Source organism: Xiphias gladius, unplaced genomic scaffold (genome assembly GCF_016859285.1).
Source record: "Xiphias gladius isolate SHS-SW01 ecotype Sanya breed wild unplaced genomic scaffold, ASM1685928v1 HiC_scaffold_196, whole genome shotgun sequence".
NCBI classification, from domain to species: domain Eukaryota; kingdom Metazoa; phylum Chordata; class Actinopteri; order Istiophoriformes; family Xiphiidae; genus Xiphias; species Xiphias gladius.
Window position 1 is genome coordinate 11822 of NW_024401862.1, and position 22538 is coordinate 34359.

General features: G+C 40.5%; 1 protein-coding gene across 1 annotated transcript; it reads left to right on the top strand.

Moving 5' to 3' along the window:
* Nucleotides 1–2234: 2234 nt before the first annotated feature.
* On the top strand, nt 2235–4526 carry LOC120787551. Its single transcript, XM_040123269.1, has 2 exons — nt 2235–2398; nt 3679–4526. The coding sequence occupies exons 1-2, from the start codon at nt 2317–2319 to the stop codon at nt 4503–4505; spliced, it is 909 nt and encodes a 302-aa protein (XP_039979203.1). The 5' UTR covers nt 2235–2316; the 3' UTR covers nt 4506–4526.
* Nucleotides 4527–22538: the final 18012 nt, after the last annotated feature.

Here is a 22538-nt window from a genome sequence, read left to right on the forward strand (position 1 = left end):
TTGAGAAGAATTTCAATATACTGTAATATTGAGGCTAAATGTCAATGTGAACTTCTCCTTTTTTTAGTAAAATAAAAGTTACCAAAAACTCTCACTTTGTGTCTGACTGTACTTTAGGATTTAAGATCTCCTAGATCAATAATATTGTCTTCTTAGAAACAGTGGATCAGTAACATAAGAACCAATAGCGACAGAAATGCTACACCGTAACATTTCCTATCAACATTTTGTAAGATCTCTGAGCTGATTATATGGTGCATGTGACCTTAAATGCCACCCAGACTATCCACTCCATACAGCACTTTTTTCAGTTTTAGGAATTGTTAAAGGTTACCTCCAGTGAAAGTGTAACTCTCCTGACTGGAAATTTGCTAACTCTCTGATATGTTGAAATATTTAAGGCAGACGTAGAGACCTGCTGAAATCTGTAAATGCATATTCTTAGCTTACACCACCCACAAAAACACCTTTTAATCCTGGAAACATTAGCTCAGTGTTTCAATGAGGTCCACACTTTGGATCTAAGGCCTAATACAGAACCTGATGATCAGGTTTGAAGCACTTACAACAAAACCTGAAGCCTAAACTATTTATTTCTTAGATGAGTGTGAGATCTGCAGTGGATGGATGATGAGACGGCCTGTTTTTCAAGAGCACTCTTGACTTTGTACTTTCTCTCTCCAACAATAAGTATTAACAACGACCTCACACAGAGGCTCGGCTCAGAGGCCCCATGACCTTTAGGGCCCCCAGGCCCGTGTCTTGAAGGCCCGATTGGTAATTAACCCATAGAAATCACGGCCTTGTATCTCTGATGAGAGATCCAAGGTCTGGCCCAGTTCCTCATTATCTGTACAACATAAAAAGTTCATAAATTGATGGATTTCGCATGAATACACATTTGTATTAACCACATCTTTATCATTCTTAAAAAGTTCAATAGTTATCGATTAGCTGCGCTGTGTGTTGGTCAGTTTGAAAGCCAATGACATGGCCACAGCAGTAAACCTTTGTTGAAATGTTTCCGTTTTATTTTGACAACTAGGTTGTCTGTTTGGGAAATGTAGAAACAATTTAAATGTGTTTCACGAACATACAAACATTTTATAGGCTCTCCAGGTGAGTTTCAGTTAAAATGATAACTATATCCTCTGTGAACTCATTCAAGATTTATGTGAACAGTATTCCAAATAGCATATATCATAGGATATACAGTAGAGCACAAGTTGTTGTAGTCAACATAACAGTAAGGGAAGTTTATAAGACTTTCTCTTTTTTTTACAAAAACTGTTCTGACTCATCAGTCAGAATTTAGGACCATTCCTAAAGGTCTGGGAGAAGTCGGAGGTAGTCCGGCAAGGACAGCGTCATCACTGACCTGTTAACAGTCTTTCAGCTGCTGCAGGTAAATGTGTCTCGTTGTGTCAGTGTTTGGGACAAATACGACAATAAGGAGCTTTTAAAAACTTTATTTTGATGGTGCGAGAGTTACTATGGGTCCAGTGAGCTCAGCAACAAAACTGATAACACTGGAGAGGATGGTTTTGCACAACTCTGCACTACATGGACACTGTAAAAACACAACGTGATTGAGAACAAAAACACACAAGAAGATGTAGGTGCATGTGCACCACAGTAAACTGCACGAGAACGGCGGAAGTGCTCTCAAATGTGTGGGTTTTATCATTATGGACATATTAGGTGCTGAGGGAGACAGTCTATGGAAGAAATGGAAAATCATAACTACATATGAACATGGAGACACAAAAAATGGACAGTTAATACAATCTGTTGGTCTGCTTAACTCTCCCCGAACGCTCTCTCTCAAACTTGGTGTCAGTTTCAAATCCAGCTTTGTTGTAATGGCGTAAGTATAACGGAAACACCTTGTATAACGTTTACAAGTCAGTAATGATCCAGAAAATAAGAAAAAAAAAAAGAGACAATTAATGGATTTCACTTTGCCACATAACAACCTTATTATAATGTATTAAAAACACAGAAGTATGAAGGAAATTGAAAAATAAATTGAAAAAATCAGAAAAATAACGTCTCTCTGCGTCTTTCTCCACGTACACGCACGCGCGTGCGTGCGTCACTAAAAAAAACGTCACGGTGGGTATATAAGGGTGCCCATCATTCGGATTCTCCTTTGCACCTGGACTTGGAAACGAATAGACCTGTTGCAAACCAAAGCTGTGGAAAGCAAACTTTGGAGAATTTCATTCCTGGAAACAAACTACCGGAAAGCGGATCCTGCTGAAAAACCAAACCTTTGGATCACTGGACTATTGTGGAAAACCGAGGAGTCTGAACATGTCCTCCAGTAGACCACGGATCCCGGAGGAGCACCTGCCGGAGGGAGTCGCCCCCCAGCAGGTGCTGGACAACGATGCAGGTAAGACAACTTTTCTATTTATTCTATATTATTGAAATCATTTTACTTCTGACTGATTCGTTGATTCATCGCGTTAATATCCTTACAAGCTTTATCAGTGTGTAAATCAATGTCACTATGAATTTAAAGATGAACAGTTCACATTATGTCATTAGGGCCTGTTGGGAAAACACAGATTTGGTGAAACTAGACACTTCTTCGACGATTATTCAGTGTGAAATGATTATTTGATGGACAGAATTTCTTAAATTATCCCGGGAAAGTTGTAGAAGTCATGAACAGTTAGTGTCGTGATTTGAAAACAGTTGTTTTGGTTTGAGGGCATCAAATTGTCCGAATTTTGCATCAAAATTATTGGAAAAAGATGGCGACTGGGCCAAATTTCATATAATGCCAAAAAAAAGTTTTTTATTGTGCACCATGGAGACGATGGAACGTTTAGGCCCTAACGTCAGAACGTCCGGACGTACAGGTGGAACCGCAGCGGGGCCTGTTGTTGTGTGTGGTTGGGACCCTGAGCTAGCTTGATTCTTGAAGCTTGACTTATTATATCCGGAGCTGATAGCGAGTTGTGTAGTAATTTCATGTTCACAGTCGATCACATTGAATGAAGTAATTAACAGATATTCCTCAAAATGCACCAAGATATCAATGTTGTTGAGAAGGAGATTAAATGGAAGATGTCTGTTTTTGGACCTTCTTCAGCCTCCACTGTCGTGTTCAGTCATCACAGAGTTTGTAGGTGACATTTTGTTACTTCGATAACACTGAAATGCTCTTAGCTCTTTAGTGTGACATTGTTTATTTACTTATTTTTGGAGGAGAAGTAAGCCATTTGTTGTTCGACCGGACGCGTGTGTGTGCCATGCGCGCAGCGTAGCGAGTTTCTCCTCCTCCTCTCCAGTCTCGTTGCCAGTTATGAATTATGAGTTGTTGACGGGCACCTCATGATTAAAAACTTTTTAAATTGAGACGATAATTGTTGTTGTTGTTCTGCAATGTATTATCTACTCAGGCTTCTGAAGAACTCTAAATGTAACCTTCCTTTTTTATTACATGATTTTATTTTATGGCTGTGAAGAATTGTGTTTTCAGAATTTGCTCTGATTTGAAATCTCATTAGATTCAACTCAGACTAAACCATTGTTACAATCTTTGCACCAGAGAAAAATACAATGTTTTTAACTTGTAAATATGAAATAATCATTACCACAGATGGGCTATTTATTAGCTACAATTTGAAATCAGGTTTTTCAGCTGCTTTAACCTTTTCCTCTCAGGTGGTGTAGACGACATCATTGGACGTCCTGCAGAAGATGGGTTCCCTGAACTGATCTTGGTTGTGGATGATGACGAAGACAACAATCTCCCAGTCAACATCTCATCTGGTGAGGAAGAGGAGTTTGAGGAAGACGATAGGGAAGTCGACGAGACCGACTCAGAAAGTGAAATTGGTGAGGTCTGGTCTGGCGACTTCAGCAATGATTCAGGGTACAGCACCATGACTTTCTCTGAAGAGTACCTTGAAGACGACCTTGAAGACGACTTTAGACCTCTGTCCCCTCTCGTCCAGCAGTTCCCACCAGAAAGCTTTTGGCAGGACTGGCGAAGGATGCATCCTTCTTTTATTGCTGGCGCACCTCTTCTTGTTGTTCCCGCTCGTATTCCTGATGCTGCTCCCGTTTGTGGTCCTGCCGCTGCTCCTCAGCAGCTGATGGTCGGGCACCCGCAGGTACCCGTTCAGCCCGAGAAGCTTCCCGAGCAGCAAGTGGAACGACCTGAGGGAAGTGTACTCCCATTTTCTGAGAGGCTGGAAGAGTGTGCCCCCTCAACTTCAGGCCTCAGCTCCTCCACAAAGAGGACCAGGGAAGAGAACTACACGGGGCAGGTAAGTAGCAAGAGGCCGAGGGTGAATTCCGAGGAAAACCCTGAAGACGCAGTTCCTTCTACGTCAGGCCTCAGCTCCTTTTCAAACGGAAGCACTCAAGAGAACTACAGGGACTCAGCTCCTTCAACCTCAGGCCTTGGATTCTTCACAGGCAGGAGACCATGGCCTTTTGTCCCTTTTGGAACCCCAAGATGGGCTGATGACAGCGACTCTGATTAGAGTTTTTGCTAACGCTGTTTGCTGGATGTTTGGGAAAACTGTAAAAACCTTTCATTTGGCGGAGCTGGTGGAGCCCCAAGTAGCATCCGGGCGCGTCTCTTCCCTGCTCCTCCGCAAAGAGGAGCAGGGAAGAGAGTTACACAGAGCAGGTAAGTAGCAAGAGGCCGAGGGTGAATTACGAGGAAAACCCTGAAGATGCAGTTCCTTCTACGTCAGGCCTCAGCTCCTTTACAAACGGAAGCAGGGAAGAGAAGTACAGGGACTCAGCTCCTTCAAATTCAGGCCTCTGATTCTTCACAGGCAGGAGACAATGCCCAAGTAGCCTTTATGCCTTGCAAGGTTGGTAGTGCCCTATGTAGCGTCTTGCACCAGGGCCCACTTGTATCTTGTGGCTGGATCATCTCTTGAAACCTATTTGTACATATGTGGTAGCTAGATGTTCCATTTGTAATCTGGAGGGCTGGCAATTTAGAGTCATCAGTCAACCTAATCTGACCTGTGAGTTTTGTTGACACCTTTGGACTCGGACCCTGCAAGAAAACCCACACAGGCCCAAGGAGAACATGCAAGACCAAAACCTTCTTGCTATGAGATGAAAGTGCTAAGCAATGCTGCGTGAAATACCTCAGTGCCTCCCTGCAGGAGTATTAAAAGGAGGACCTTGTCCTGGTCAGACTTGCCAGGATTTGCAGTATCCCATCTGGCCCAGGTATGCTATCCCGGGGTTTAGTGGGGACGTTGAGCGAAGAGGAGCCAAGGATTGAAAAAATAGCAATCCTGCAGGTAATGTAGGAAATGCTCCACCATAGGAGTCACTGCTCCTGACATGATGTGGGGGAAAAGGTAAGTATGAGTGTCTGACTTGCAAAGGAAATTACCCTCTATAGCCTGTTATATAGAGACATAGACACTGTGTAAACTACCTTCGATAAAATATACCTGTTTATCAATTTACTACGTAACATTATTTATTTAATCATTCAACAACTGTTTTATCCTGTGAACACTGTGTTTCTTGATTTTCAACTAAGCTCTAGGTGCCCATACAGAGGTAAGTTAATAATTACTAACAACATTTACAAAAGTGTCCTGCAAATTTTTGTTTCACTTATTCAATGGCTCAGAGATTATTTCTCTTACTAACTCTTTTATACTTTTATGTAGTTTTTCTTTAGAAGGTGTAGAGGCTTTACCAGACAAAGGTAAGTCCATGCTAAATGACATCAGTAACAAATGTTTCCTGCTTGTCTGTATATTACTTGTTAATACTTCATTAGGGTTGCTACTATAACTTATTATTCTCTCATTGGATTGCACTTCCAACAGAGCAGAGCTGTCTGGCATGTTGCTGTATCACAGAGTCAACCAAAATTTTTTTTTTTCTTGTGGCAGGTGGAGATGTGAAGGACGGAGCACTTCCCCTCATCTGCTGCATCCAGCAGAGGCAGCTGTTCTCTCCCAGGCTTCTCTGACGACAGAGAAGACGTTTGCTCCGGACCAGATGAGAAGGATGGATGACCACAGGACAAACTGGAAAGCGGTGGTCGCCTGTTTTTCACTAGGCTAAGTGAGTAATCCCCTCACTAAGACTACAGAAGTACCACTAGTGACATAAAGTGATGATTAGCTAAAGTTAACATTACATACTGTATGTGGATTAGATTTATTATGGGAACTTTCTTGAATATTATTGCGTTGTTTACAATGTAATTCCATTATTAGAGGCCACATTCAACGAAATAGCTACCTACAAAGCAGAGGTTGTATCACAGTGTCCAAAACAATTCATTACTTGTTTGACTACTTGACAGGGCAGGAGGACTGTTCTGTGTCTTCAGCACTCCTGGAGCAGCTGAGAGTGGACGTCCCAGCACTAGAGCAGAGTCCTGAACCACTCTCAGCAGCCTTTATCCTTCCAGGCACCAAATACGGTCTGAAGACCCCTCCTGCCCCGACAACACCCTCTTCAGTTACCAGTCGAGAGGATGAGGAGCGTCCCGAACGGACCTGCACAGAGGAGGTTGTCACCGTGTGCTTCTTCTGTGCCGGGCGGGTTTGGGAAGCTCCTCGCACACACAAATGCACAGGAAGCTTTCACCACCTCTTGGCTCTGAAATCAAGACAATCAAGAAAGAGACAGACAGTTCTAACTGATTGAGAAAACAATGAATTCTAAAAGATTAAAAGCATTTAGCTTTGTTACATTCAATACAACATGTTACTGTAGATGTATTTACACTTTTTATGTCCTGAGTACTACATTACTACATACTGTCTTGTAATAATTCTTAATATTGTAAACAAAATTATAATCTTTCATGTATAATTCAGAAATCTGACACAGTTTGACATGTAACATCCTTGTGAAATAAATATTGTAAATGTCATAATTGAATTTGTTTTGATTTTCATTTGACTAGAAGGTATTACTGTTACAAGTGTAACTTTGTACTGTGGGATTTTGGATACTTACTAAATATACAATAAGTATTATATGCAATACATATAATTTTACATGTTGATATAAAAAAATGTTGTAAAATGATCAGGGTGTTAACTTTGTCCATATCACGAATGTAAGTAGTTATCACTGTTAATAAGCCCTATTTTATGCATTTCTTCCCTACAATCCCATTTTTCAACTAGTTAAACTCAGTGAAGTTGGGTTAATATAAAGCATCTCAAATCCAGACGCAGGTATACTGAGACATTTTGTGATGACTAGTCACAGAGTAGAGTAGAAATATACTTCTTTTGCAGTATCATTGTTGATGAAGCCAAGGAAGCTAATCATCTACTGTTTTTCGTGACTCATACACAGAACACTAGATATACTACTGATGTTATGTTGTTTTTGAGAGCACAAGTCGCACCTTTTCTACAACTGGTAAATATCTGAAGTTTTTAAATTAATATAAATATAACTGTGTGTATACTGTTTGTTCAAACGCACAGCTATATGTACACTTAGTGGCCACCTTAAAAGGTGCACCTGTAAAATGTAGTGCAATCCAACACGACAGCTCAACCATAAATTCTGCCTTTACAAAGATGATAGTGTTCAGTTTTCACTGACACTGTTATTAATTTTACTATATATTTATTACTGAAGTTGCCACTGAGTGTATATTCACGTATTTGATTTTGGCAAGTATTTGAAACTGTTTTTTTTTTAAATAGCTGATGTCAGCACATTCAAACCAATTTTTTTATTGAGGCTTAGAGACCCACAGCTTCAGATTTCTCTCACATTAATTCGAAGTGGGAGGACTTCTAGTGGTAAGACATAGTGTTCACCCATGTTTTCGTTTTTACAGATGACTTTCTAAGCAGCACCTATCACTCAACCACATTAGTGACCACATTAGTCACCTCTAAACACTTTGCTGACACTTTACCAACGTGAATCTTCCAAAATGTCTGTCCTTTAGTGTCACTTACTTGAGTAACATTTCAAAACAGGCCAGTACAATTTAGGTCTGTCACACCTGAAAGTGTTTCACTGAAAAAAAGAAAAAGGAAATTCAAACCTATTTTGTGAGCCACATCTATTTAAAATGTATGAAGTCATGGTTTTTGCACCTTGGGTAAAGGTTTGTCTAATTTATTAGTTTATTTATTTATTTCAGTATTACTGATCAATATTTGTGTTGTTTGCTCAAATAATTAATAGTCTGAGCCACTAATTTGTCAAAGCAATTAAATGATCAATGATCATCTTGCCAAAAAGCTCAATTCTACTTGAAAACTGAAATGGTCCAGGGACTTGGAACTATATATGTGATTTTCTTTGGGTTATACATATAACTTATGACAATATCCCCAAATTTATGTTGTTCCTCCTGAGGTCAGTCCTAGGAGAGCAGTTTGGCTGCCGTTTATAGTGCAAAACAGAAAGACTTTTACTCTGTAAACTTTGTATGAAATGTGTATAACAAAGTTCACCACACAAGAAAAATCATTTCTGACTAGAATAAAGACACACGGTTAGGAACATAAGTATTTGGACAGTGACACAATATTTGTAATTTTGCCTCTGTACACCACCAAGATGGATGTGAAACAAAGCCACAAAGGGGGTTTCACAAAAATATTGCATTAAACGCTTAGGAATTACAGCCGTTTTTACACAGAGTCCCTTATTTTCAGAGGCTCAAAAGTAATTATTGACCAATAATTAGTTTCATGGCAAAGAGTGGCCTCTTCCCTTGTTATTTTATGACAAATGAGGCCGATAAAAGGTCTGGAGTTGATTCCAAGTGTTGAATTTGCATTTGGTAACTGTTCGTGGAGGAAGCCGTCATTAGGCTGAAATATGAAAACAAACCTATCAGACAGGTGGCAGAAACTTGAGGAGTGGCCAAATCAACAATTTGGTACATTATTAAAAGGAAGGATTGCACTGGTGAGCTCGGCAACACCGAAAGGCCCGGAAGACCACGAAGGCCATTAAAGTGGATGATCGCAGAATTCTTTCCTTGATGAAGAAAAACCCTTCACAACATCTAACCAAGTCAAGAACACTCTTGAGGAGGTAGGCGATGAAAGTTGTCCAATTTTTGTCCAATTACTTTTGAGCCTCTCAAAATGAAAGACTATGTCTAAAAAATTGCTGCAATTCCTAAACAGTTAATGCTATATTTTTGTCAAACCCCTTGAATTAAAGCTGCCGTGGTGTACAGGCAAAATTACGAAAATTGTGTCACCGTCCAAATACTTATGTTCCGAACTGTATTGACACACATTACACAGATTCAAGCTAGAATCAATACTGTAATTAAACAGCAATTAACAATTTTGGCGGTCATGGACACTGTAAACTTCAGGAAAAAGCGCTGAATGCCAAAGTTAACAAATAACAGCTTTAATGACAGCTGATATGGATTGGTTACTGACACATCACACCAATGTTCTGCAACAAGAACAGTGTTTATCTGAGTCTGATTTGAGGCGGTCGTGACTCAGTGTGAAAGTGATTTGTGTTCAACATTTTCATTTCATCATCATACCTCTGACACAGAAGGGGACCCACTCTGCTAAGTCTCTCTATTCTCCATATGAAGTTGGTTTGCTTTGCTCAAACTGTCCACAAGATAAAAGTGATGAGACATGAGAGGAACATTCAGACAGGTCTTTTTTAGTTCACTGTGGCATCACTGTGCACAAACAGGCACCTGTCCCTTTCACCAAATACATCCGTTCTGCTTTTGCAGCAATCGTCCATGTGCAGGCAAATATTCACAAAGTTAGGGTTCTCACTGCTTGAGTCTTTACAGGCTCACCCAGATGTGCATCGATTAAGTTCTTGTCCACAAAGCCACTCTTTAGTGGTTCACCGCAAATAATATTCAATTGCAGCAGAGAATGCAGCAAAGCCTCCACATCCCAGGACCCCAGCCTTCAGACCAGCTGCAAGACAAAAAGAATACATCAGAAATAAAGTACTTTTAATTTAAAACATCCGAGGAAATGTACCAGGTCACATACCACGAAATCCGATCGCTCCTCCAGTTACACAACCACCGTACACCGCGTTCTTCCAGTCAGATTTGCCTCGGTGCTGCAAACATGAAAAACAGACAAAAAAAAGAAATGATAATTGTTGTGCATTTGTGTGTGAGGTTTCTAGAGACCAAATAAAATGTAAGAGAAGAAAAAGGCCAGGAAACAGTGAGGGTTCTATTTGGCATGCTGCTATATATGAACTGTAATAATTTGGATGAAGAGTTGTTGTCTTGTTTTCCTGTTTTTCTTATGATATATATCTACCTTTGTTTTTCTTAAGCTATCTAGCTTTGTGCAATCATCATGTGGGAAAGTCAAAAACAGCAAACAGTCCTACACCAGAGGGAGCTATAAGACCATATGAGGCAAGTTAAAAAAGCAGAACAGAACTACCATGAGGTCCCTCAAACATAGTTGTAATGTAATGTAGTTACAGAGAATGCATGAAGCCTTGTTAGATTATCCCCCTGCACTTTCACGACAAAAGCAAATAGAAATTATTATTAATTATGAAAGATGAGTGAGTAAACACAACTGCAAACACCCCCGCACAGCTGGTGAGTTTCATTTATCAACCTTGTATCAAGTTGGAAATACTGTTCCATTTAAAGATGTGCTGGCCATTTGTTGTCATGATTTTCCACATTGCTCCCATTGACTTATTAAGTATTTCAGCTGTTTCGTTTGTTTTTCGTTACACTAATGCTCCTGTAGTTTTTCCACCAATTACGCATTTGGTACTTTTGGAGCTGTGTCAGGGATCTCATGTTACTTTAAAAACTACCATCACATCTAATGTGACCCACTCTTGTAGCAGTGCCTGTAAATGTAATTCAGATACTTCCGAATTTCAATCCCTGTCCACAAAGTGACATTATGAAATCTTCTTTACTCATTTATTCCTTTGTTTAGAGCTCCAGCCAGACATTTTGGCCAATTTAGTTCTCCTGTGGAATAACTCGAAATAATTAATTATGAGTTTCTTATCCAAATCTCATTACACAGTTGAGTGATGAATAGTGTCATATTTACATGATGATGCTGTTTTTCTTTACTAGACTCTAGTGAAAGTTCTGGGACCACCATGGGAAAGGTTGAGAGGTCCAGGGGCCAAAGCCTGGGGTAGTGGTCCGGGATCATGCCCAAGTGTGCATGGTGGTGTCATCAAGTGAGCCCTTTCCAGAAACTGGTTTTATGATTTCAGAAACCAGTCGACTCAACCTCCAGCATTTTGTCCTGATCAGAGGCATTCCAGAAAAATGGCATTTACATGTATGATTATTCTGTTCAACAGCTGTTTTTGTTTCCTTTTCCTGTCTTTCTGGCTTTGTGCACGTGGTGGAGGAGGCTGGGTGTATGAGTGACAATGTGGATGTACTTGAATAAGTGTGTGTGTGTGTGTGTGTTTAAGGGACTATGAGAACTTGTGAGGTGTAGAAGTAGCTGGGAAGCCATCCTGATAAATGGCTGGCATGTGTCTCTCTGTACTGACAAACGAGAGAGAACTGCCCTCCCCAGTGAGTCTTGGCCAAATTAGCCCTATTTATTTTAAATATATATAAAATGTGTGCCTGTACAGTTCTTCGCAACTAGAGAGGAGCTCTGAGGAGTCTGTTTTTTGAAGTTTATTCAGGTAGTGACGTTCTTTTTAGTCTGAGTTTCTCATCCACCACGTACATGGTTGGTAAACTATACAGAAAAAAACACCAGAAAGTCGGCCAATCAATTTCTGATCACTTTGTAGAGGAGAAAGGCCACTCTGAGACATGAAGGTTGTTGGGGAAAAAAAACCCACAATGAATGGAACATTTAGCTTTTTCCTCGTTGTTGCATTGCAAGCCTATAGGATAATAATCCTATAATCTATAGGATGATTTGTGTAGTTGCCCTCATTGCATGATCAGCTTGTCAATCAAAGCAGGCTGGGTAACACAAAGGTTAGTTGTCTCTGCCCTCACTAAGACTGGCCAAGGCCCATCTCTGCTCTATACAAAGCCAACCTTTCTGCTATCAAGCCTGCGTCATATCTTAAGATACTGTAAGCACTGCTAGATGAGTACTATTGGATATTTTTAATATAAGATTAAAATCAATAAAATAAAAAAAGGTTGTATTTTACTCCTTTTGAGAAGAATTTCAATATACTGTAATATTGAGGCTAAATGTCAATGTGAACTTCTCCCCCTTTTTTTAGTAAAATAAAAGTTACCAAAAACTCTCACTTTGTGTCTGACTGTACTTTAGGATTTAAGATCTCCTAGATCAATAATATTGTCTTCTTAGAAACAGTGGATCAGTAACATAAGAACCAATAGCGACAGAAATGCTACACCGTAACATTTCCTATCAACATTTTGTAAGATCTCTGAGCTGATTATATGGTGCATGTGACCTTAAATGCCACCCAGACTATCCACTCCATACAGCACTTTTTCAGTTTTCCACATTGGCAGCGTATCATTTTCAGTCTTGCAGAACCCGACTTGCATTCATATTTCAGCTTTGTGACTGCCTTCAATTTATTTTTAGAATACACATAATTATTCACGTAATCTTCAAAATCAAATTAGGAGCTAGAATAGTTTTTCCAAGCCTGAAAGATTCAAGTGCATATTTACGGTTTGAGGACTTTACGCATTGCGCCCCCTGGTGGTCAGTTTTAGGAATTGTTGAAGGTTACCTCCAGTGAAAGTGTAACTCTCCTGACTGGAAATTTGCTAACTCTCTGATAAGTTGAAATATTTAAGGCAGACTTACAGACCTGCTGAAATCTGTAAATGCATATTCTTAGCTTACACCACCCACAAAAACACCTTTTAATCCTGGAAACATTAGCTCAGTGTTTCAATGAGGTCCACACTTTGGATCTAAGGCCTAATACAGAACCTGATGATCAGGTTTGAAGCACTTACAACAAAACCTGAAGCCTAAACTATTTATTTCTTAGATGAGTGTGAGATCTACAGTGGATGGATGATGAGACGGCCTGTTTTTCAAGAGCACTCTTGACTTTCTCTCTCCAACAATAAATATTAACAATGACCTCACACAGAGGCTCGGGCTCAGAGGCCCCATGACCTTTTAGGCCCCCAGGCCCATGTCTTGAAGGCCCGATTGGTAATTAACCCATAGTTATTACGGCCTTGTATCTCTGATGAGAGATACAAGGTCTGGCCCAGTTCCCTCATTATCTGTACGACATAAAAAAGTTCATAAATTGATGGATTTCGCATGAATACACATTTGTATTAACCACATCTTTATCATTCTTAAAAAGTTCAATAGTTATCGTATTAGCTGCGCTGTGTGTTGGTCAGTTTGAAAGCCAATGACATGGCCACAGCAGTAAACCTTGTTGAAATGTTTCCCTTTTATTTTGACAACTAGGTTGTCTGTTTGGGAAATATAGAAAGAATTTAAATGTGTTTCACGAACATACAAACATTTTATAGGCTCTCCAGGTGAGTTTCAGTTAAAATGATAACTATATCCTCTGTGAACTCATTCAAGATTTATGTGAACAGTATTCCAAATAGCATATATCATAGGATATACAGTAGAGCACAAGTTGTTGTAGTCAACATAACAGTAAGGGAAGTTTATAAGACTTTCTTTTTTTACAAAAACTGTTCTGACTCATCAGTCAGAATTTAGGACCATTCCTAAAGGTCTGGGAGAAGTCGGAGGTAGTCCGGCAAGGACAGCGTCATCACTGACCTGTTAACAGTCTTTCAGCTGCTGCGGGTAAATGTGTCTCGTTGTGTCAGTGTTTGGGACAAATACGACAATAAAGAGCTTTTAAAAACTTTATTTTGATGGTGCGAGAGTTACTATGGATCCAGTGAGCTCAGCAACAAAACTGATAACACTGGAGAGGATGGTTTTGCACAACTCTGCACTACATGGACACTGTAAAAACACAACGTGATTGAGAACAAAAACACACAAGAAGATGTAGGTGCATGTGCACCACAGTAAACCGCACAAGAACGGCGGAAGTGCTCTCAAATGTGTGGGTTTTATCATTATGGACATATTAGGTGCTGAGGGAGACAGTCTATGGAAGAAATGGAAAATCATAACTACATATGAACATGGAGACACAAAAAATGGACAGTTAATACAATCTGTTGGTCTGCTTAACTCTCCCCGAACGCTCTCTCTCAAACTTGGTGTCAGTTTCAAATCCAGCTTTGTTGTAATGGCGTAAGTATAACGGAAACACCTTGTATAACGTTTACAAGTCAGTAATGACCCAGAAAATAAGAAAAAAAAAAAGAGACAATTAATGGATTTCACTTTGCCACATAACAACCTTATTATAATGTATTAAAAAACACAGAGGTATGAAGGAAATTGAAAAATAAATTGGAAAAAATCAGAAAAATAATGTCTCTCTGCGTCTTCTCAGACACGCACACGCGTGCGTGCGTCACTAAAAAAAAAACGTCACGGTGGGTATATAAGGGTGCCCATCATTCGGATTCTCCCCTTTTGCACCTGGACTTGGAAACGAATAGACCTGTTGCAAACCAAAGCTGTGGAAAGCAAACTTTTGGAGAATTTCATTCCTGGAAAGAAACTACCGGAAAGCGGATCCTGCTGAAAACCAAACCTTTGGATCACTGGACTATTGTGGAAAACCGAGGAGTCTGAACATGTCCTCCAGTAGACCACGGATCCCGGAGGAGCCCTTACTGAGGGAGTTTCAGCAGGTGCTGGACAACGATGCAGGTAAGATAACTTTTCTATTGATTCTATATTATTGAAATCATTTTACTTCTGACTGATTCGTTGATTCATCGCTTTAATATCCTTAAAAACTTTATCAGTGTGTAGATCAATGTCACTATGAATTTAAAGATTACCAGTTCACACCATGTCATTAGGGCCTGTTGGGAAAACACAGATTTGGTGAAACTAGACACTTCTTCGACGATTATTCAGTGTGAAATGATTATTTGATGGACGGACTTTCTTAAATTATCCCGTGAAAGTTGTAGAATTCATGAACAGTTAGTGTCGTGATTTGAAAACAGTTATTTTAGTTTGAGGGCATCAAATTGTCCAAATCAAAATTAATGGAAAAAGATGGCGACTGGGCCAAATTTCATATAATGCCAAAGTTTCTTATTATATCCGAGCTGATAGCGAGTTGTGTAGTAATGTCATGTTCACAGTCGATCACATTGAATGAAGTAATTAACAGATATTCCCCAAAATGCACAAAGATATATGAACTGTAATAATTTAAATAAGATATATTGATTTTCAATCAATGACTCAAAGTCTTACACTGTGATTGCGAATATACTTTTAAATTCTTATATTTAAAATTTCCATGTCTGTGAAAAGTTTCTTCTAAGCTCAACACATCGGTAGTTCAAAGTTTTTCCATGTGACTAAGTAAACAGTGGTTATCATGAAGTCTCAGATGTATGCAGCATAAAATTATTCTCATTCTCTACAAAGTAATAACAGCAGAACTGTACAATATTTGATATTAATGTTAAAATGGGATCACCTCTTTAACAGTCGTAGTTAGTGTATTTTTGCTGCTTATTTAGTCCTTACTATCTAATTATATGAGAATTACTACAATTTGAAATCAGGTTTTTCAGCTGCTTTAACCTTTACGTCTCAGGTGCTGTAGACGACATCATTGGACATCCTACAGAAGATGGGTTCCCTGAACTAATCTTGGTTGTGGATGATGACGAAGACAACAATCTCCCAGTCAACATCTCATCTGGTGAGGAAGAGGAGTTTGAGGAAGATGATAGTGAAGTCGATTTAGACCGATTCAGAAAGTGAAATTGGTGAGGTCTGGTCTGGCGACTTCAGCAATGATTCAGGGTACAGCACCATGACTGACTCTGAAGAGTACCTTGAAGACGACCTTGAAGACGACTTTAGACCTCTGTCCCCTCTCGTCCAGCAGTTCCCACCAGAAAGCTTTTGGCAGGACTGGCGAAGGATGCATCCTTCTTTTATTGCTGGCGCTCCTCTTCTTGTTGTTCCCGTCCGTATTCCTGATGCTGCTCCCGTCTGTGGTCCTGCTGCTGCTCCTGTCATCAGCCCATCAGCTCCCAAGATGGGCTGATGACAGCGACTCTGATTAGGGGTTTTGACAACGCTGTTTGCTGGATGTTTGGGAAAACTGTAAAATTCCTTTCATTTGGCGGAGCTGGTGGAGCCCAAGTAGCCTTCGCATCTGGCAAGGTTGGTAGTGCCCTAGGTAGCGTCTTGCACCAGGGCCCACTTGTATCTTGTGGCTGGATCATCTCTTGAAAACTATTTGTATATATGTGGTAGCTAGATGTTCCATTTGTAATCTGGAGGGCTGGCAATTTAGAGTCATCAGTCAACCTAATCTAACCTGTGAGTTTTGTGGACACCTTTGGACTCGGACCCTGCAAGAAAACCCACACAAGGAGAACATGCAAGACCAAAACCTTCTTGCTATGAGATGAAAGTGTTAAGCGATGCTGCGTGAAATACTTCAGTGCCTCCCTGCAGGAGTATTAAAAGGAGGACCTTGTCCTGGTTAGACTTGCCAGGATTTGCAGTATCCCATCTAGCCCAGGTATGCTATCCTGGGGTTTAGTGGGGATGTTGTGTGAAGAGGAGCCCAGGATTGAAAAAATAGCAATCCTGTAGGTAATGTAGGAAATGCTCCACCATAGGAGTCACTGCTCCTGACATGATGTGGGGGAAAAGGTAAGTATGAGTGTCTGACTTGCAAAGGAAATTACCCTCTATAGCCTGTTATATAGAGACATAGACACTGTGTAAACTACCTAATAATTACTAACAACATTTACAAAAGTGTCCTGCAAATTTTTGTTTCACTTATTCAATGGCTCAGAGATTATTTCTCTTACTCACTCTTTTATACTTTTATGCAGTTTTTCTTTAGAAGGTGTAGATGCTTTACCAGACAAAGGTAAGTCCATGCTAAATGACATCAGTAACAAATGTTTCCTGCTTGTCTGTATATTACTTGTTAATACTTCAGTAGTGTTGCTACTATAACTTATTATTCTCTCATTGGATTGCACTTCCAACAGAGCAGAGCTGTCTGGCATGTTGCTGTATCACAGAGTCAACCAACAGTTTTTTTTTTTCCTTGTTGTGGCAGGTGGAGATGTGAAGGATGGAGCACTTCCCCTTATCTGCTGCATCCAGCAGAGGCAGCTGTTCTCTCCCAGGCTTCTCTGACGACAGAGAAGACGTTTGCTCTGGACCAGATGAGAAGGATGGATGACCACAGGACAAACTGGAGCGCGGTGGTCGCCTGTTTTTCTCTAGGCTAAGTGAGTAATCCCCTCACTAAGAGTACAGAAGTACCACTAGGCCGCTCATATTCCTGACGCTTCTCCCGTTTGTGGTCCTGCTGCTGCTCCTAAGTAGCTGATGGTCGGACACCTGCAGGTACCCGTTCAGCCCCAGAAGCTTCCCGAGCAGAAAGTGGAACGACCTGAGGGAAGTGTACTCCCATTTTCTGAGAGGCTGGAAGAGTGTGCCCCCTCAACTTCACGCCTCAGCTCCTCCACAAAGAGGACCAGGGAAGAGAACTACACAGGGCAGGTAAGTAGCAAGAGGCCGAGGGTGAATTACGAGGAAAACCCTGAAGATGCAGTTCCTTCTACGTCAGGCCTCAGCTCCTTTTCAAACGGAAGCACGGAGGAGAAATACAGGGACTCAGCTCCTTCAACCTCAGGCCTTGGATTCTTCACAGGCAGGAGACCATGGCCTTTTGTCCCTCTTGGAACCCCAAGATGGGCTGATGACAGCGACTCTTATTAGAGTTTTTGACAACCCTGTTTGCTGCAAGTTTGGAAAACTGTAAAAACTTTTCATTTTGTAGAGCTGGTGAAGCCCCAAGTAGCCTTTGCATCTTGCAAGGTTGGTAGTGCCCTAGGTAGCGTCTTGCACCAGGGCCCACTTGTATCTGGTAGCTGGATCATTTCTTTGAAACCCTGAGGCCGCTCTTATTCCTGATGCATGCTCCTGCTTAGGTCGTGCTGCTGCTCCTCAGCAGCTGATGGTCGGACACCCGAGGGACCTATTCAGTCCAAGAAGCTTCCAGAGCAGCAAGTGGAACAACCTGTAGGAGGTCTACTCTCAGTTTCTCAAAGGTTGGAAGAGTGTGCCCCCTCAACTTCAGGCCTCAGCTCCTCAACAAAGAGGGGCAGGGAAGAGAGTTACACAGAGCAGGTAAGTAGCAAGAGGCCGAGGGGGAATTATGAGGAAAACCCTGAAGAGTCAGTTCCTTCTTCTACGTCAGGCTCCAGCTCCTTTACAAACGGAAGCACGGAAGAGAACTACAGGGACTCAGCTCCTTCAACTTCAGGCCTTGGATTCTTCACAGGCAGGAGAAAGTGGCCTTTTGTCCCTTTTGGAACCTCAAGATGGGCTGATGACAGCGACTCTGATTAGAGTTTTTGACAACCCTGTTTGCTGCATGTTTGGAAAACTGTAAAAACTTTTCATTTGGCAGAGCTGGTGAAGCCCCAAGTAGCCTTGGCGTCTTGCAAGGTTGGTAGTGCCCTAGGTAGCGTCTTGCACCAGGGCCCACTGGATCATCTCTTTGAAAACTTGAGAGGGCTGGCTTTTGCACTTGTTTGGGTAAAGCTTCGGGTAGCCTTCGACTCTTTGGCAGGGCTGTCAAAGCCCTTGGTATTTAATCTTTCAACAACTGTTTTGTCCTGTTTCCTCTGTTCTTAGATTTTTAACTAAGCTCTAGATGCCCATACAGAAGTAAGTTAATAATTAACATTAACCAAAGTGTTCTGCAAATTTTAATTTCACTTATTCAATGGGTCAGAGATAATTTTTCTTACTCAGTTATACTTTTATGTGTTTTTTCTTTAGAAAGTGTGGATGCTTTACCAGACAAAGCTAAGTCCATGCTAAATGGCAACAGTAACAAATGTCGCCTGCAAGTCCATATGAGTTTCATTTATCAACCTTGTATCAAGTTGGAAATACTGTTCCATTTAAAGATGTGTTTGCCATTTGTTGTCATGATTTTCCACATTGCTCCCATTGACTTATTAAGTATTTCAGCTGTTTCGTTTGTTTTTCGTTACACTAATGCTCCTGTAGTTTTTCCACCAATTACGCATTGGGTACTTTTGGAGCTGTGTCAGGGATCTCATGTTACTTTAAAACTACCATCACATCTAATGTGACCCACTCTTGTAGCAGTGCCTGTAAATGTAATTCAGATACTTCCGAATTTCAATCCCTGTCCACAAAGTGACATTATGAAATCTTCTTTACTCATTTATTCCTTTGTTTAGAGCTCCAGCCAGACATTTTGGCCAATTTAGTTCTCCTGTGGAATAACTCGAAATAATTAATTCGTATTTTATTATCCAAATCTCATTACACAGTTGAGTGATGAATAGTGTCATATTTACATGATGATGCTGTTTTTCTTTACTAGACTCTAGTGAAAGTTCTGGGACCACCATGGGAAAGGTTGAGAGGTCCAGGGGCCAAAGCCTGGGGTAGTGGTCCGGGATCATGCCCAAGTGTGCATGGTGGTGTCATCAAGTGAGCCCTTTCCAGAAACTGGTTTTATGATTTCAGAAACCAGTCGACTCAACCTCCAGCATTTTGTCCTGATCAGAGGCATTCCAGAAAAATGGCATTTACATGTATGATTATTCTGTTCAACAGCTGTTTTTGTTTCCTTTTCCTGTCTTTCTGGCTTTGTGCACGTGGTGGAGGAGGCTGGGTGTATGAGTGACAATGTGGATGTACTTGAATAAGTGTGTGTGTGTGTGTGTGTGTGTGTGTGTGTGTGTGTGTGTGTGTGTGTGTGTTTAAGGGACTATGAGAACTTGTGAGGTGTAGAAGTAGCTGGGAAGCCATCCTGATAAATGGCTGGCATGTGTCTCTCTGTACTGACAAACGAGAGAGAACTGCCCTCCCCAGTGAGTCTTGGCCAAATTAGCCCTATTTATTTTAAATATATATAAAATGTGTGCCTGTACAGTTCTTCGCAACTAGAGAGGAGCTCTGAGGAGTCTGTTTTTTGAAGTTTATTCAGGTAGTGACGTTCTTTTTAGTCTGAGTTTCTCATCCACCACGTACATGGTTGGTAAGCTGTACAGAAAAAAACACCAGAAAGTCGGCCAATCAATTTCTGATCACTTTGTAGAGGAGAAAGGCCACTCTGAGACATGAAGGTTGTTGGGGAAAAAAAACCCACAATGAATGGAACATTTAGCTTTTTTCTCGTTATTGCATTGCAAGCCTATAGGATAATAATCCTATAATATATAGGATGATTTATGTAGTTGCCCTCATTGCATGATCAGCTTGTCAATCAAAGCAGGCTGGGTAACACAAAGGTTAGTTGTCTCTGCCCTCACTAAGACTGGCCAAGGCCCATCTCTGCTCTATACAAAGCCAACCTTTCTGCTATCAAGCCTGCCATATCTTAAGATACTGTAAGCACTGCTAGATGAGTACTATTGGATATTTTTAATATAAGATTAAAATCAAATAAAAATAAAAAGGTTGTATTTTACTCCTTTTGAGAAGAATTTCAATATACTGTAATATTGAGGCTAAATGTCAATGTGAACTTCTCCCCCTTTTTTTAGTAAAATAAAAGTTACCAAAAACTCTCACTTTGTGTCTGACTGTACTTTAGGATTTAAGATCTCCTAGATCAATAATATTGTCTTCTTAGAAACAGTGGATCAGTAACATAAGAACCAATAGCGACAGAAATGCTACACCGTAACATTTCCTATCAACATTTTGTAAGATCTCTGAGCTGATTATATGGTGCATGTGACCTTAAATGCCACCCAGACTATCCACTCCATACAGCACTTTTTCAGTTTTAGGAATTGTTAAAGGTTACCTCCAGTGAAAGTGTAACTCTCCTGACTGGAAATTTGCTAACTCTCTGATATGTTGAAATATTTAAGGCAGACGTAGAGACCTGCTGAAATCTGTAAATGCATATTCTTAGCTTACACCACCCACAAAAACACCTTTTAATCCTGGAAACATTAGCTCAGTGTTTCAATGAGGTCCACACTTTGGATCTAAGGCCTAATACAGAACCTGATGATCAGGTTTGAAGCACTTACAACAAAACCTGAAGCCTAAACTATTTATTTCTTAGATGAGTGTGAGATCTGCAGTGGATGGATGATGAGACGGCCTGTTTTTCAAGAGCACTCTTGACTTTGTACTTTCTCTCTCCAACAATAAGTATTAACAACGACCTCACACAGAGGCTCGGGCTCAGAGGCCCCATGACCTTTTAGGCCCCCAGGCCCGTGTCTTGAAGGCCCGATTGGTAATTAACCCATAGAAATCACGGCCTTGTATCTCTGATGAGAGATCCAAGGTCTGGCCCAGTTCCCTCATTATCTGTACAACATAAAAAAGTTCATAAATTGATGGATTTCGCATGAATACACATTTGTATTAACCACATCTTTATCATTCTTAAAAAGTTCAATAGTTATCGTATTAGCTGCGCTGTGTGTTGGTCAGTTTGAAAGCCAATGACATGGCCACAGCAGTAAACCTTTGTTGAAATGTTTCCCTTTTATTTTGACAACTAGGTTGTCTGTTTGGGAAATGTAGAAACAATTTAAATGTGTTTCACGAACATACAAACATTTTATAGGCTCTCCAGGTGAGTTTCAGTTAAAATGATAACTATATCCTCTGTGAACTCATTCAAGATTTATGTGAACAGTATTCCAAATAGCATATATCATAGGATATACAGTAGAGCACAAGTTGTTGTAGTCAACATAACAGTAAGGGAAGTTTATAAGACTTCTTCCTCTTTTTTTACAAAAACTGTTCTGACTCATCAGTCAGAATTTAGGACCATTCCTAAAGGTCTGGGAGAAGTCGGAGGTAGTCCGGCAAGGACAGCGTCATCACTGACCTGTTAACAGTCTTTCAGCTGCTGCAGGTAAATGTGTCTCGTTGTGTCAGTGTTTGGGACAAATACGACAATAAGGAGCTTTAAAAACTTTATTTTGATGGTGCGAGAGTTACTATGGGTCCAGTGAGCTCAGCAACAAAACTGATAACACTGGAGAGGATGGTTTTGCACAACTCTGCACTACATGGACACTGTAAAAACACAACGTGATTGAGAACAAAACACACAAGAAGATGTAGGTGCATGTGCACCACAGTAAACTGCACGAGAACGGCGGAAGTGCTCTCAAATGTGTGGGTTTTATCATTATGGACATATTAGGTGCTGAGGGAGACAGTCTATGGAAGAAATGGAAAATCATAACTACATATGAACATGGAGACACAAAAAATGGACAGTTAATACAATCTGTTGGTCTGCTTAACTCTCCCCGAACGCTCTCTCTCAAACTTGGTGTCAGTTTCAAATCCAGCTTTGTTGTAATGGCGTAAGTATAACGGAAACACCTTGTATAACGTTTACAAGTCAGTAATGATCCAGAAAATAAGAAAAAAAAAAAGAGACAATTAATGGATTTCACTTTGCCACAT

Excerpts from the sequence above, each read along its gene's own strand:
- LOC120787551 (XM_040123269.1), top strand. The coding sequence starts at position 2,317 with ATGTCCTCCAGTAGACCACGGATCCCGGAGGAGCACCTGCCGGAGGGA. Across the intron at positions 2,399-3,678 it reads GGTGCTGGACAACGATGCAG|GTGGTGTAGACGACATCATT; the intron begins GTAAGACAACTT and ends TTTTCCTCTCAG.